Source organism: Mytilus galloprovincialis, chromosome 1 (assembly GCF_965363235.1).
Source record: "Mytilus galloprovincialis chromosome 1, xbMytGall1.hap1.1, whole genome shotgun sequence".
In the NCBI taxonomy this organism is placed as follows: domain Eukaryota; kingdom Metazoa; phylum Mollusca; class Bivalvia; order Mytilida; family Mytilidae; genus Mytilus; species Mytilus galloprovincialis.
The window spans coordinates 64,470,472-64,487,196 of record NC_134838.1 but is presented as its reverse complement, the minus strand read 5'-3'; the positions used below and the strand labels follow the sequence as shown (position 1 = coordinate 64,487,196).

The following is a 16,725-nucleotide window of genomic DNA, read 5'->3' as shown; positions in this document are numbered from 1 at the left end:
CAACACACTGGCGATAACAATAAAAGTTTACCTGCATTTTATGCAAACTGCATCGTCACAAAAGGAAATATTGTACCGATTTTGTCCTTCAAAACCAATATCTTGACCATGTATTGTCACAGTTGTGTTCCCCGATAGTATCCCTTTCTTCGGTGAAAAGTTAGCGATCTTCGGTTCCTGGAGTGAAATAACACATAATGGGATTGTCTATTTAATAATTCGTGTATGTTAATATTTAATCGAATGTGGTATTTTTTTCTTTAAAATATGTAAATATTAAAAAAATATATATATTAATTGTACTGAATGATACAAAGAAATAACATAATTTTTGTAAGGATCAAATATCAAATATTAAGAACTGCATCAATTCTGAGCATTACAAGTTGAAAATTAACATACATCAACTTGCTGATATGTATCCGCATTTTGTATGTATTTAACTCCGGACACAATCTTATTATCAATTGAGATGACATCAAAAGACTGCCGACAAGCATACAACTTAATTATAAATAAGAATATAATAAGGTAGTTAGCACGTGCATTCGGATATTTCTTTGTCTGTTTGATTTGAGGGTATATGTAAACAAAATTGTAAATCGTCGTTTAACTTATAGAAGAATGATTTTTTGTTAGCTTGATCAGTAAACGAAATAATTATGTCCAGCGGATTTCTTGTTTTACCTTAAAGTATAAACAAAGTGAGTGAACATGCTGACAACCACATGTCTAATCCATGCACAACCTACCTCCTTTAGGTCAAACTAATGGTCAACGAATACGAATTGAAATGAATTGAAATATAAACTTACTAGCCAATGATACACTATTGATATTTTGTAAAACTTATTTTGACATAACTGACTGCAAAAAGCGAAATTTTATTTCTGAACTATGCATTTTTAATTGTTTGAAACAAACAACACGTATTTCCTTTTTTGTCCAATTCGTAGCTTATGACCCTTTGATACATAACAAGTGAATTATATTACCTTTATATCAAACACACATATATTTATAAGATACCTCAAAGGTGAAGAATACGGTATTTAAATCGCTGTAGTTGTTTGCGTTTACTAAAACCAGTATCCCCATTGTTTTGGTTGTGTTGTTTTTTCCAATAATACAAGTCAAACTGTTCAAAAAGACAATGAAGCTATGAAAAGTAATGAATACATATATTTATATTTTCGTATGCAAACTATTGATAGATTACACCAGAATGCAATAACAATAAGAAGTTTTTTGTCGAATTTATACAAAACATCATTGTTAACCAAATGAATAATAACTTTTTTAATGTGATAGACAAACATATCTGTTTCTTTGTCTTTCTGTTGATGTTTGTCTGATGGGTTATTTTCTCGAGTTGTACATTTTTCAAAACATTACTTTTGATAACGTTACTATTTATTGTTTGGTAATTTAAGCACTTTTTTTTATCAAATTGACCGTTTCAGTTCAAATTGTACCAAAGAGTGGCAATTGTGACGTCTGCCTAAATACATTTAACGTTTAGTTGTAAAACGGAAAAAAGTATCTTCTATTTCATATGGAGTATGTTCATTGAGTTAAGATTAACTCAAATAGTAAAACCTTTTTTTAAGAAAAGCCGTGGTTTTTTATCACCTTTTATTCTTCCTAACGAACGCTAGACATACTCGGAAAATGAGACACTGATGACTTCACGACATCTCTTTTACTGAAGTTTAGACAATTAGAATAACTGATGTTACATTATTAACAAATAGTTTTTCTTGGAAATGAAAAGGTTTGTGTTCCAGTTGCACATGTTGCCTATTTCTCTGTAGACTGTAGGAAAGCACTCACAAATTTGCAATAAACGCGCACTATTGGGGATAATTTTTGTCCTTTTTTCTTTCCTGTATATGTAATTAATTTGTAAAACACATATATACAAATGCTTACGTAGTATACGGTGTTTGAACTGTTAAATTAGTACATCTTACTTCACCGATGTCAATAGAAATACTATCATTTACATTTCCGAGATAATTTCCAGATATTGTCAATACTGTTCCACCATTAACTGGTCCACACGTTGGATACACCTACATTTAACAAGCTTACTTGAATCCAATCATTGTTGTTTAATTTTGTGAATAAGTTTATCTGAAGTTATATGCATTTTTCTTTTATCAAGACAGGAACAATTTCCAATGTTGTTTGAGTCACATAGAGCTTTAGGTCGCCGCTTTAAATAATAAGGTTTTAAGGTAATATGAAAGTTCAAATTAAAAAAAAATATAATGCATATGTTTTTTTATAACTAAATGGCTAGTTTGTATGATACAACTTATGTGTGCATATACTTTTTCAAAAGACATTCTATAAATTGTCCAAATTTAGAAGAAGTTTACTTTTCTTTAATTGCTTGCTTCCATTAAACAATTCGTCGTCATGTTTTCCGTAAACAGCGTGACATTTCTAGTTAAAATCCGGAAAATCGCATTACGCAAGTGCGAAAAGAAAATCAAAACAACATTTTATTGTACTTGCTATACAATTGCTTATCTTAATATCCATGCTTCTTTGTTGATTGTCTACAAACGGATGACAATCGTTAAACTTCGGCTTCAAAACACGACCATTACTTAGCTGCCATATTTTCACAACAACACTGACCGATGGAAATATTTTTAATGATTATACGAAATGTATGCGAAAAAATGATAAAATTGTGCACAGAAGACTAAGTTTATGATATATGTATGCATTGGTTCAAGAATTGGATTAACTTTATTTTTCACCGGTCACTTGTTTCATATAACTTTAAATTAAAAACTCCGTCTACGACTTCTGGATAACAAACATGCTAATGAATTTATTAAACCTCAGACGGTTCAAACATTACACTGAACTAGAAAAAGACTGTTTTGATATAACTTCATGAGATAGACGTAAATTTTGTATTTTTTATCAACTGTTTAGCTCTCTAGAAGTGTTCTACCTGTTTCAAAGGCTTCTATTTTCTGTATCACGTTATACGAGATCCGGAATATTGAGGCAAACGTTTATAATACCAAGATGATTTGATTAAGCACTTTTTATATATACACAGGTTTTGTTTAAAAACGAAACTCATTATCAGCATTTTAAAAAGGTAAAGTCAATATGTGAAAAGTAGTGCACTTTTCCAATTTATTTATGTTGCAATTTTTTTCAACGTTAAGGGACACATTTTACGTGGTGAACATATTAACAGTGCCCCGTGCGTGTTCATCAGATTTTCAACTATGAACACGCTTCCGACTCCACTTAAGTATGTCAAACACAATATATCTAGGTGCTGCATGTCAGTTTTTTTGTATATTCTTACAGAAATCAAATATGTCCAATGCCATGGACGAAATAAACATCGTCTTACTCTTTGCTAGGTATCAATAACTATTCATGATACTGATTTTTGATGCAAATATTACTTCAACAACATTTCAAAATCATTAATAAGTTTTTAGATTTATATATATATATATATATACATATTCCATATAAATTACCTTATAGACTTCAGGTGCACAACTTGTGGTGAAATTTACCAAGTCAGGTTTATAACATACCGGACCTGAAACACACCAAATTCACTAAGCATACGTTACTCATTTTATAACTTATAATCTTCAATATACTTTTCAAAACAATAACGCTTAATTGTTGCATGAATAAAAGGGAAGAGTAAAGACTAGAAATAACCGAAACTATACATTCCCCCATCTAGAACAATATTTTCATCCGGTAGTATACAAAAAACAGTTATCCGTAATTAGTCCTACACTTCAGCAAAGTAAAAAAATTTCGGAATTACATGTATAAATATATATATTTGGTGTTTCAAAGCAACATTATTTTTCTTGTTTTAGGTGTTTCTTTTGAAAATTTCGGAAACTTGCGCTTCCATGGTTACTCAAGCTTATACACATGCAAAAAAGGTTAAAGTTTTTTTGGTTTACTTATATTTAGAAAAAGTTGCAATTAAGCAAAGACTAATAGGGGGGGAATCAATTGTGGTACTACTACGTATACATTATAAAGTGCAGGTCCAAATTCTATCACTTGAAATTATCTGTTTAAATTGTCTCATGCATGTCTGTGGTAAAACTTTACAAAGTCAATGTATTATATATAAAAAAAATATCAAAATTACCGAACTCCGAGGAAAATTCTAATCGAAAAGTAACTAAGCAAATGGCGAAAGGAAAAGCTCAATCATATTAAACTAATGTGTAACAACTGTCATATTCCTTACTTGGTATTATTTTATTTATGGTAGAAAATGGTGTTTAAAACCCGTTTTTATAGCTAGCACAACCTCTATCTTGTGTGACAGTCGGATACAATCAATTATATTGACAACATCGTGAGAACCAACAAAATATATATATAATAGATTCACATATCAAAAATAGCGGTATATCATTCATCATTTTGTTTTAATCTTTAAAGCAATTAATACAAAGTTGAAACAAGGAAAAACAAAAAGGCATATAGGCAAAACACATAAGCAATACGAAAGACAAATAAATAAAACATCAGTTATTAATTTAAGGAGATGTGGTATTATTGCAAATGACACAACAATCCATCGGATTTAAAAAAAAAAGATGTGGATTAACCAAATAATATATCACTAAACGGCCTGATCAATTATCAGTTGCTCCGGATGGTAAAGAAAAAGTATACTCCAAATGTACCCTCAGTTGTACAAATCTCAGTTAGTATAAATTGTGTTTTCAGATTTTCAATGTAATTTACTATCCACCAGATAGTAACTAATGTTGATATTAATAATTATATATCACAACATGGACTTCTGGGCTAACCTCATACCGTTTAGTCACCTTTTCGTCGATTTTTGTTGAAATACCGTTGCTTGTTTGTTTGGCGTGATAAGTTTTGTATGCTCCATCATTCATATTACCAGTATCGTTTTCTAATAAAGACCCTGATATGTCAAAATGACAAATAAATCTGGCCTGATTTATGACAAAATCATCAACGAAACGAAAAGCAGATATAGTAACATACGCCAACAATTTAATTAAAGATTGCTTGCATGGGACAGAAATACAAATATTGCTGGAAACAAATATTTCCATACGATTTCATCTCATTAATGTTCTGTCATAAATCGACTACTTGCATAAATGCAGAACTACACTTTTGGTTCTTGAAAGAGAAATTGTGACATGGTAATAAAGAACATATTTAGGGAACAAATTGTATACAAAAAGATGTTTATGTTGAAAGCTTATTGATAAGAAGAATGCATATAACGTTTTTCTTTTATCACCTTCCGAATAAAAGTAATATGAAAATAGCACACATATACTTTGCGCAACATTTAAAATTTCGCGTTACTTAAATATTGTACTGCATTTATAACACCAACTATCACTGCAAAACAATGAATTCACATCTAATTTTATCTCACATTTGTCCAAAAAAAATAAATCTAACGGCATCTACGACAATCAACTTTTGATCCGTGGTGGAAAATAGTTCTCTTGTTAAACAGAACCTTGTTAGGAATTCAGGACAACAAGACTAAACTGATATCCAATCATATTTAAATTTAGAATAGAAATGTGGAATGTGTCAAAGAGACATCAACCCGTCCAAAGAACAGAAAAAAACCGATGGGTCTTCAACAAAGCCAGAAACTCACACACCCAGAGGCCAATTAACAAAATATGTACCATTTCAATGAAAATGTGCGCCCCACAATTAACTCCTAAAAATATAAATGTACTCAAATTGAAAAAAAACCATACAAAACTAACAAATGCCAGAGGATCCTGGCTTGGGACAGGTGAAAAATGTGGTGTATTTAATTATGCCATTTGAAATCTCAACCCTCTTCATATATATCTCTAGCCAACGTAGAATAAAAAAAAAACACACAGCCATACGCACAGCAAAACTAAGTTTGTAAGAAGTCTATGTCCAATGTCAGAATAGGTAACAAAAGAAACTAAGCACAATGACAATGATATACAAATTACCAACGGATTACTAGCAGCTACTGACATGCCAGCTCCAGACTTCAAATAAACTGATTGAAAGAGTATGTCTTTGTAATATAAAAATCAAACACAATCCCTCCCGACAGGGGTTTAGTATCACACCAACAACTAAAATTATAATTAATGAATTTTATTTACGATGGAAAGACATTATGAGTGCATCCACATTAATACCAAAATCTTCAATCTTTGAGGACCTGACAACAGTATCATAACTATACTGACTGACTTTAAAAACGAAACACTCATTTTGTAGATTTATTTTACCAAATCATGTTCAATTCTCATACAACTATTATTCATGCTTATTATACTTTTTTCTCTCTAAAAAATCAACATCTGATTTGTCTGTGGTTATTGAACATACTGGATTATTGAGATCTCACGAATTTCAGAAAGAGAAATTTCGAACCAATAAAAGGTTTTTTTTTAAATTTTTGTGAAATAGTTATTTCATTCCTTGGCCATACTTAATTCAGTGAAAAAATGCTGCATCTCTATATTGCTAAGACTGAGGAACAAAAAACTGAACCAATTCATTAGAATACTGCAAACAGGCAAACATGACCGTGCTACAACCAGACAATTTGAGGTCGAGAAACTCGTCTTACTGTCTTTCCGACAATAATACCGATAGATGGGATTTTTTTGAAGACCATCAATGACCAGACCAACATGTATTGATTTCTTTTAACCAATTAGTTCTATATCTTTTATGTGATGAGTTCGCAATTACTTTGTGTAAATTTCTTATCAGTTTTCAAAATAAATATGCACTAAGCATAGAAAATAGCCCCTAGGAAAAAATTGTTTGGAAAGTGTCCATGACGAGTAGTTGAAAAATACCATAATATGTATATATATGTGTAAAACTAAAAACATTTTTCATACCTAATTCACATTTATCACCTATCCATCCTTTTACACACCCAAATGTACAATTTCCTGTTACAAGATCACAAGGTCCATGGCAATACACTGGACACATCTTGCTACATAAAGGACCATAGTTTGTAGGAGGACAACCTGAAAGAAAAACAAAAGTAACAAAGATTTGAAAATAATATAATTTTTATCCAGCTAACTATTCTTATCGTCTACCAATTTTATAGTGAACATATGGCTTTTACGTTCATATATTCTACTAACCGAAAGTTCCAAAGGAGTAAGTTCGGTTAGGGCCATATTTGGCCCCAATTATAAAGTTCATAGTTACAAGACAATACATGCTTTAAGTTGCCTTAAAGACATGTGAGAACGTTAAACAGAACTGTTTTTGTCAAAGTTTAATTCTAACACGTTGATTTTTACATCCCAAAAAGGTCAATATGAGGGATTTTTGTGAAATTTGACAAAATCAGCTGAATTTCAACCAAATAAAGGACCAGGAAACATAGAGCGCAGGCGTCGACATGCTTAATATTCAAACAAGACATGTGAAATGTCTTCACAAACATTGTTTTAAAAGATCTTTGTTGTCGACGTATGCGCTCTATGTTTCCTGTCCAATAATCTATGGAAATTTACCCATTTTCATTGATTTTTTCGTGAAAAATCAATATGAGTACAACTTGTGACGTCATAATGAAACGCAGAAACGTGAAATTTTCAGTAAAATGGCTTATATCCTATCTAGTCAATGTATTAGCTATAATTTATCGTGATATTGGTAAATAAATCCGAATTTTAAATTTACCCTAAAAAGGGGGCCATTTTAGGAACTTATCGAACATACTCCTTTAATGTAAAACCGTAATTAATATTACATTAATTGTGTGCTTGCTAAACAATCGTATCATAACATGCATAATTCGGAAAGGGGGGGGGGGGGTGGTTATTCACCTGTAGACTTGTTATTACAAATTTCTTACATCAAATTTAATCTATCAAAGACTGTCAAAGTTTCCTACTTAAATGATAAAAACATTACACATTGCTGCACACTTTTCGTATATACATTGAACATGTTGAAATATCATAATTTTATTGAAATATTGATGGTGTATAATATGAAAAGCCATTTCTATCTTAATTTAAGGATGTTGATGGACGGTTTGCACATAATGCGGGTCATTTTAGGTTGAGCAAGTTACAACTTGATTGACAAGATCTATAATAATTATAATAATAATAATCGAAACTTTGCTGACAGGGAAAATAAATTAATAATAAGTGAATATATAAGAGTAAATGCAACACAAAAAGCTACAGAGTTCCATTTTTATAAATTGTCATGTTGTTTATATTTATCTTTTCTGAAAGCATAAACTCTCGTTCTATAGGATGTATCTAATTATTTTAACATTCATTTTGATTTAAGCACTCACCAACAATTCCAATTTCACATACTTCAAGGTCAGAAAAATGGTCTTGAATTGTAGATGCATAAATTATATATCTACAAATGACATCAACTTTGATTATAGTTGGTAATGATTCATTTCTGTATAAAATAGCTCCATTTTCCCAGATCGTACTGTCGTTTGAAGCGTAAATAGTATGGTTAACGTTTTGCGTAGTGTTCCCTAATGAGAAAAAAAAAATCAAAAGCATAAATTTTGTTAAGAATTGACAAATATAGGCAACAGAACAGTAGTATACCGCTGTTCAAAAGTCATAAATCGATTGAGAGAAAACAAATCCGGATTGAAAACTAAAACTTTGGGAAATATATCATCTATAAAAAGAAACAACAGAACAACAGAAACACTGAAGTGCAATGAAAGCAATCGTCAGCATTATTACACGATTGTCATGCTGTTGCCATCTATTCGTTTGATGTGTTGAGCGTTTGATTTTGCTATTTGATTAGGGACTCTTCGTTTTTGAATTTTCCTCGGAGTTCAGTATGTTTGTGGTTTTACTTTTTTCTTTAATAGACAACATTTTAAACCTACTTCATTTCGACTTTAGCGGATAGTTGTCTGATTCACAATCATACAAATGCATCACATTTCTTTATTTTTATATAATTTAATTTTGGGTGTAACGCGTCTTCTGATTGGCTGACGTTGTTTTGTTTATCAGCTCATAGATATGATTTTGTCATGTGACCGTGACGTCATCCATGTTTTTTTATGGTTTACTCCGGTTTAAGATGGATTTTTTTTCTGTCTATGTCGAATTAAATATAAAAAATGTGGTGCACACTTCTAAATAACCCGCTAAGCGGGTTATTCAGTGTGCACCACATTTTTGATGTTGTTTCTTCATAAAAAGAAAACATATTACAGTCATTCCTTAAATAAATAAATCGAATTAGGTTAAAAGAAGATAAATAAGCATATCCTATTTAATAGTGGAAGATATTATCGGGCAAAATCGAGAGAATTGTGCAAATGATGATACAAGCATGATATTTAGCACGAAGCATCATTATTATATACTTAAAAAAAAAACTGCTGGCCACGAAAACAATTCATTTTTTCAAGATGGCCACGCTCTTTTACAGAAATGGCTGTTTTTTCCAGTTCGAAAATACTCATTTTTCTGGAAAACTTTTTCTTTTACCTTCTTTAAGTGAAAACTATTATCAGGTTTGGTGGCTACATTCAGTGCATTTGACGTATTTAATAGAAATAAATATTTGACTTTTCAGGCTTTGCGCATGCGCGCAAGTGTAACAAAATTCTCAGATAAACATTTGAGCTATTTTCTTTTTACTTGGTGCTTTTGGATTTTAAAAATATTATGAATTGGTTTGAGAACATTTTTACGTTTAAGAAACAAATGAGTTTATCAATTTTACGCATGAACAAACTATTTATAGACATACAGAGTGATTTGCACCCACTACCAGGGCTTAATGATGTAAATCGTAGTTCATCTAACAGACAAGGATTTGAATTTTGTAAACATATCTTGGTCGTCATTTAATTCCTCTAAAAAGGCTTTGCTATTCTATCAGGTAAGTGTAACTTCTATGATGCCACTGTTTGAAAACACGCCCGTTCAGTTAAATTGATCAAGCATTCGATGGATAAGGTGACAAAAGTGGTTAACTTTCAAAGCCCCGGCCAAATACAATATAGCTACAGATCACCCACTTTTGGTATTGGCTAAGGTAGCACTCCACAGTAAGGTGTGTAGTTTCGCATTTTGGTCCCTGTGGATTTTTTCAAATATGAGGGCTAGTGTGCAATAAAATTTATTTTTGGATAGCTGAGGATTAAAAGAGGCTTCATATTGGGTTTATATGAACATCAAAATTATGTAATGTATGTAATATAGGCTGTTTTCTGTATGACAGTCCGTATTTGCATATCCATACCATACATTGGTCCGGCAATTGTTGTAATATTATTTTCCAGCTTTTTTCGCACGAACTTTGTGATTAAATTTTACGAAAAAATGAGGCGAAAGACACCCATTTTTTATTAGATCATTAGGAGGATAAATGTCAACAGTTTCTAAAAAGGTATCACTTAAAGGCATTGAAATTGTAGTTTGATCTAACTTTTGGGGGATATGTGACATGTTCACCCCCCTTTTTACAATATTTTATATTAAATAATTGCATAATGTTGCCATGGATACACTTAAAAGGAATTACATTTCAACCTTTTAACTTTTGAAAATCAAATCTATGGCAGATACTGTTAACATACATATATAGATATAGGAAGATGTGGTGTGAGTGCCAATGAGACAACTCTCCATACAAATAACAATTTAAAAAGTAAACCATTATAGGTTAAAGTACGGCCTTCAACACGGAGCCTTAGCTCACACCGAACAATATGCCCATGTACAACACAAACAGTTAGGTTAATGTATAAGAAATCCCGGAATAGGAGATGCTAAAACATTTTGTGGTTCATTTTTAATTTCATTTTCTAACTGTGGAGTGCTACCTAAGCAACTTCAGTGGGAATGGACAGATTTGTACGGTGAAGATACGTTTATCGTTATGTTTGGTGGATAGTACATTGGAATGGCTTGTTTTAAAAAATGGTGATATATTGCATGAAAGTGGATGGACTTGTGCCCTTTCTAAAGTGATGTACGAGTTTGAAATCCATATTTTTTCTTTTTCTCCAAGATGTTGGGTCCGAACAATACTAAGATCTTTTGAAGCAAAATCAAGACAACGGAGAATCTGCTTTTTATAACCAGATAAAAAAGAACTATTTCCTATTAAAGCCGTAAAATGAAACTGGAAGTGTCTTTATTAAAAATTAAAGCTGAAGAACATGAAAAGATTGCGATCTCTTTTCTAGACTTTTCATTTCTTGTAGAAGTAGACAGTTTGACTTCATTTGTCCACGAAAACTAAATTACTCCTCAATCTTTGTCTTAAGATGTCACTTTAAACAGTATTATAAGATCGCAGCAAATTTATATGCTTGAAACATTGTGCGATTTGCCATGAACTGATTCAAATTCTGACGCACTTATCGTTGGTTGGGCAGCAATTGTTAATACCAGGCCACCACGTGCAAAAATATTTGATCATTATGCAAATGATGTCATACTGCCTTACATAAAATCTTGCACCGATAAGTATTCAAGAGTAGAAGGTCACCAATAGATCTTTAATGCAGCGAGAAATTCCCGCACCGAGAGGCGTCCTTCAGCTGGCCCCTACACAAATATATATACTAGTCCAATGATAATGAACGCTCCACTAAACTCCAAATTATACACAAGAAACTAAAATTAAAAATAATACAAGTGAAGACTAACAAAGGCCACAGGCTCCTGACTTAGGGCAGGCGCAAAAATGCGGTGGGGTTAAACCTGTTTATGAGATCTCAACCCTCCTCCTATACCTCTAATCAATGTAGTAAAGTAAACGCATAAATTATGTTCGTTTCAGACGCTAAATTTCTTAAACTTTCAACTTATTTTAATTTTATTACAGTGTTATTGCTCCAGTAACCTATGAATTCGTACGATTCAACACGTATTGTAAGATTGTATAAATAGAGAAAAAATATTTTAATTAACTATTGGTGAAACCCTTTTGCAAAAGAAAAATAATGGTTCGACTTCGTCCATCTTGTTTATAATTATCGGGTTTTTAGGAATTTACCCCAGATCTGAAAAAACTTGTGCTCGTCACACGCTTTGATTTGGACAGAATGTTTTTCAAGTGATAGCATTTTACAGCTATCGACAAGAATAGACTGATAAATAAAGGTGATGATTGTACTGTGTAATTGTATAATTGTATGGTTAGATGGCTTCACATGTCACTTGAAGGATTTTGTTTACAATTTGATAGAAACGTTGCGCACGCAGTTCCTATAACCCTTAGGATTTAAAAGAGAATCTTCGAATTTCCTTTGCAAAACAAAACAAAACAATGTTAGCAAACACTACCCCTATAAAACAAATTCAGTATATGGTTACTATTATGTTTTTATAGCTTTTGGTCATATGCTTAGTAATATCTAGTTTATTTGAGGATTAAAACAACAAAGTTACGTGAAATAAACGTATTTCAAACGTTACATTTTTGAACGAAAAGTAAACCCACAAAAATACTGAACTCCGAGGAAAATTCAAAACGGAAAGTCCCTAATCAAATGGCAAAATCAAATGATAAAACAAATCAAACGAATGAACAACAACTGTCATATTCCTGATTTGTTACACGCATTTTCAAATTTGGAAAATTGTGGATTGAACCTGGTTTTATAGTGCTAAACCTCTCACTTGTATGACAGTCGTATCAAATTCAATTATATTTACAACGATGCGTTAACAAAACAGACATTATAGGTAACATTGTCAAAATATGGGAACATCAGTCATCACTGTGTCACAATTTCAAAACAAACAAACATACAACAAAGAAGCACAAAAAGCATCTATCAAATCTAACAACCACATTCTTTGCTTACTTATATATGTATTTTAAATCAACCCACAAATTATTGAAATATTTGAAGTCCTGTGACTGCATTCACATCAACTCTTAGTGTCGAGTCGCGTGTTTGACGTCAGAAAATTCAAGTGTCACACAGGAAGGAATATAAAATACTTTTGTCGTTAAAACAACTGTTTAACTCCTATGTAAAATTAACCTTTTTCTTATTTTCTGATCTTCCTAAGACTTGGCGGGGACAACGACATGTGGCGTTGAAGCTGTTATTTTCTCAGATTTTATTTGAGTCGGCGGCTGCATATTACGTTGGAATAAGAAAAATGTCTAACGACGTTTTTTCGTTAACTCAACGACTAAAAGTGATTTTTATAAGTAGATATAGCAGAAAGTGTCTTAAAAAATAAGATTATAATAACATCTACAGTACAAACATTTGCCTCATTGTTCAACATTTAAAAATAAAAATAGATTCTATAAAATCTACTCTTGAAAGTCGTTTTTCATGCGGTAATCATTTTGTCTAAGTTAATATAATAATTTCATTTGTCAAAGCAATAAATGCAGATTTTTTACTTGATATTTCAATAAGCAATTTATAATTTATCAAAACAAAAGTTAGATACATGAAAAGTACAAAAGATCAAGATCCTTTATTGTTAACTGCATGTTTGGGTCTTAAATGAATTGAATTCTACAAAATATTACAAAACGGTCATTTTGTCCAAACGTCTGAAAACGTCGAAAAACCCTTAAAACGCGTTTTTCCAACTTTGTAGTACATGTGCTAAATGATCCTGATTATTAAAACAAATCGTTTGGTGAAATGTGGAAAAAAAAAATCGTGTTGACAGACTCAAAACATAGATTCGAAACAGATTAAATTTTGCTATTTTTATAAATTGTGTTTATCTTTTAGCGATTTATTCTTGAAAGGGGAAATTTTTGGATTCAAAATGTCAATGGTATGTTCAACTTTTGCAAAGACAATTGTAAGACACCAAGACAGTCGTCTACATATATATTTATGAGGGTAATTTTTCGTTCTGTTGTTGAAATGCCACGAAATAGATATAGATCATTCAAAGTTGTCCCTTCAGTAAAATGCATTCACCAAATTAAAAGTAAAAGTCCGAGAAATGTCTTAGTTCGAGACTTGTCCTGCTACCAATGTTATAACTGTCGTACTGAAAAAAATCCATGTACTAGCAAGGCTGGACCTATTCGTCAATGTATACTTGTACATAAAACGGATGTGACCGAAAGACTTATCGCAAACAGCGACGAAATCTATTTCATTGAATTAATTCAACCCGGGATTATAATAGCCGTTTTACGGACGACCCAGGAGAAGATTACTAAATTTAAAAATGTACATCTCCACACCTTGAGATGATTTATGTTAAAAAGACATAAGAACACATGAGACAAACTAAACCAACAGCCTATAAAAACAGAATGAAACTTACAAATTTAGTTAATTGACGTCAAAACTTCAGAAAACATTCTTTGACGACGCATTTTTGGTGAGATGTTGTAAGAATGTTTTGATCAAGTTTGAAATTATTGTTTTGAAATGGTACATTACAATATTTTGCAACGCATGTGTCTCAGAAAAAAAAAGTTTTTCTTTTCATGTTTTTCTTCTATCAATGGTCAGAAAAATACTGTTGATCTTCGTGATAAATGAGTGATTGTTTATAACAATGTAGATTAAAAATGGAGATAAAATAGATAAGACATTTTTCTGTAATGAAGAATCAAAATTTTGAACGAAATAATTGAAAGTATTGTTTTGGCAAAAGAGGAGGCAAAAAAGAAAATCAACCAAGGGGAACCCGGTATAAAACTATAAAAACGTACCACCTAAAATGAAATATATTTCCGTCACAATGGTTACTTCTTTTAGATCCATCTGTATCCATATCTCAGATCCTCGACTTGTGACACACGATGTTAAATTTCCATCAATTGCTAGACTAGCTTGTTCAGTTCCAATTGAGTTAAACAAAATTGAGCTGCCGAATGCAAGATTATCTGTAAGTAAATTCACGCTGGATGACTGTTTATAGTTTTAATTTCACAATGTGATACAAGTTGTAAAAAACAAGATATGTAGAGGTTTGGCATACACTTCAATGTATAAGCAACCTAGAGATGAAATGTTCAATTTTAAATAAATTGTTAAACAAAACTTTCAAAAGTCAGGAGTCTGTAATAAAGTGATTGTCGTTGGATGATGTTTGCCAAATTTCTTTTTGTTTTTATTGTTTTATGCATCGGTGAAGATTTGATTATAAATCTTGACCAGGAATGAATACAAAACCAACACAACAATTCAGCCGTCAAACATGCATGAGAGTAATTTAAACAAAATTAAACTTAAATACAAAATAAAGTGACATTAGCATGATTAGGTTTTTTTTTCAAAAATATCAAAATTATAATATTGTCGTCTATGTGATCATATGTTACTCGTTTGTGAAATTGTGATGTTTTAATTTTTTTTTAGTAATATATATGTAGAAACATTAGTATAAATACGATTCTTTACAATTTATTCAAGGTTGTTTCGCACATAACATTAGGGAGACGTTGAATGCATGCATATTAGACAACTAGGCTATAGAGAACAATGACAATGACGTGGATGAAAGCAACCGAAGATCACATTAATGCCTTTTTCTTTTGAATGTGTGTTAAGGCTTAAATAAGGTCACCTAAACCTACATTTCCATTTATTAACCTTTCACTGCTTTGTCATTAAATTAAAATCTATAAACAGTAATCACAATATATGTATATAGCTAAGTAAACATATAGATACAAATCTTTGTTTTTTTGTTTTATTAAAAACTATTTTAATTTTACCCAAATAAAGTTATATTTATTTAATGAAATATGATAATTGCAAAAAGAACTATTCCATCGTCCTGAATATGTAAACATAACTGCTTACATTTGTTACAATAGGGTCCTGTACGCCTTATTTGACAACCTTCGGTACAAACTTCTGTAACATTATCGCAAATGTTCTTTAAACAGTTTTTATTGCTACATCCTCCAAATATACAGGAACCATTTTCAGGAAAACAATGCTGCTCCATACAACTTACTGCACAAGATATCTCGCAGTTTCTCCCCCAAAAGTTCTTTGGACAACCTTAAACAAATTTAACTATCTATTTGCATCAGAAATACAATGTTAAAAATGTAAGATTGATAAAATTGTAGATATCGGATAAATAAACGTTTTGTTTTATCATGGATTTTTTAAATCTTTTATGTTGTAAAACGACATTGCCAAACGACGTTCTCAACTGAATATAATGTTCAAATTTCATTACATAGATGAAATGTGGCGTTAATCTTAAATCGTATTCATTCTATAGATATATTTTCAAAATGATTTAGCAAGAACTCTTTTTTGAATCCGTGCGCAGCCTGTTTCAAGTCAGAATTATGTTCCTCACAAAACTAACTTATTGATTAGTTCGATATCTCGTTAGGAACATAATTGAACTGATTAAAAGGGTTGTTAAGCTATACATAACCGACGTATCATTCCTTTCCCATCCTCATGTTAAAGTAAGAAGCGATATCACTAGTTTTGTAACGAAATAATATATTTATATATTTCGTTTGATTGTGTTGTTTGATGTCAAATTGTTAGCCCAGTAGGTAGCACTTTTAGTGCTGACATGAGTTGTCATTGAATATGGTTATATTTATAAATTTACTGTTTACAAATTTTTGAATTTTTTGAAATACTAAGGCTTTTCTACCTGAGGCAAAACTTTTAAGAATTTTGGTCCTCAATGCTCCTCAACTTCGCACTTTATTTGGTAT

The 16,725-nt window shown here is 31.3% G+C and overlaps 1 protein-coding gene across 1 annotated transcript in view; it reads right to left on the bottom strand.

The window, feature by feature from the left end:
- LOC143081456 (uncharacterized) overlaps positions 1-16,725 on the bottom strand; it is a 115,512-nt gene that overhangs the window by 10,911 nt on the left and 87,876 nt on the right. The window contains exons 4-11 of the mRNA XM_076257360.1: positions 15,836-16,039; positions 14,740-14,913; positions 8,375-8,572; positions 6,939-7,073; positions 3,525-3,589; positions 1,933-2,075; positions 1,030-1,138; positions 32-177 (exon numbers count right to left, since the gene is read on the bottom strand). Coding sequence (XP_076113475.1) covers positions 32-177; positions 1,030-1,138; positions 1,933-2,075; positions 3,525-3,589; positions 6,939-7,073; positions 8,375-8,572; positions 14,740-14,913; positions 15,836-16,039 — 1,174 coding nt within the window. The remainder of the gene's footprint in view (positions 1-31; positions 178-1,029; positions 1,139-1,932; positions 2,076-3,524; positions 3,590-6,938; positions 7,074-8,374; positions 8,573-14,739; positions 14,914-15,835; positions 16,040-16,725) is intronic.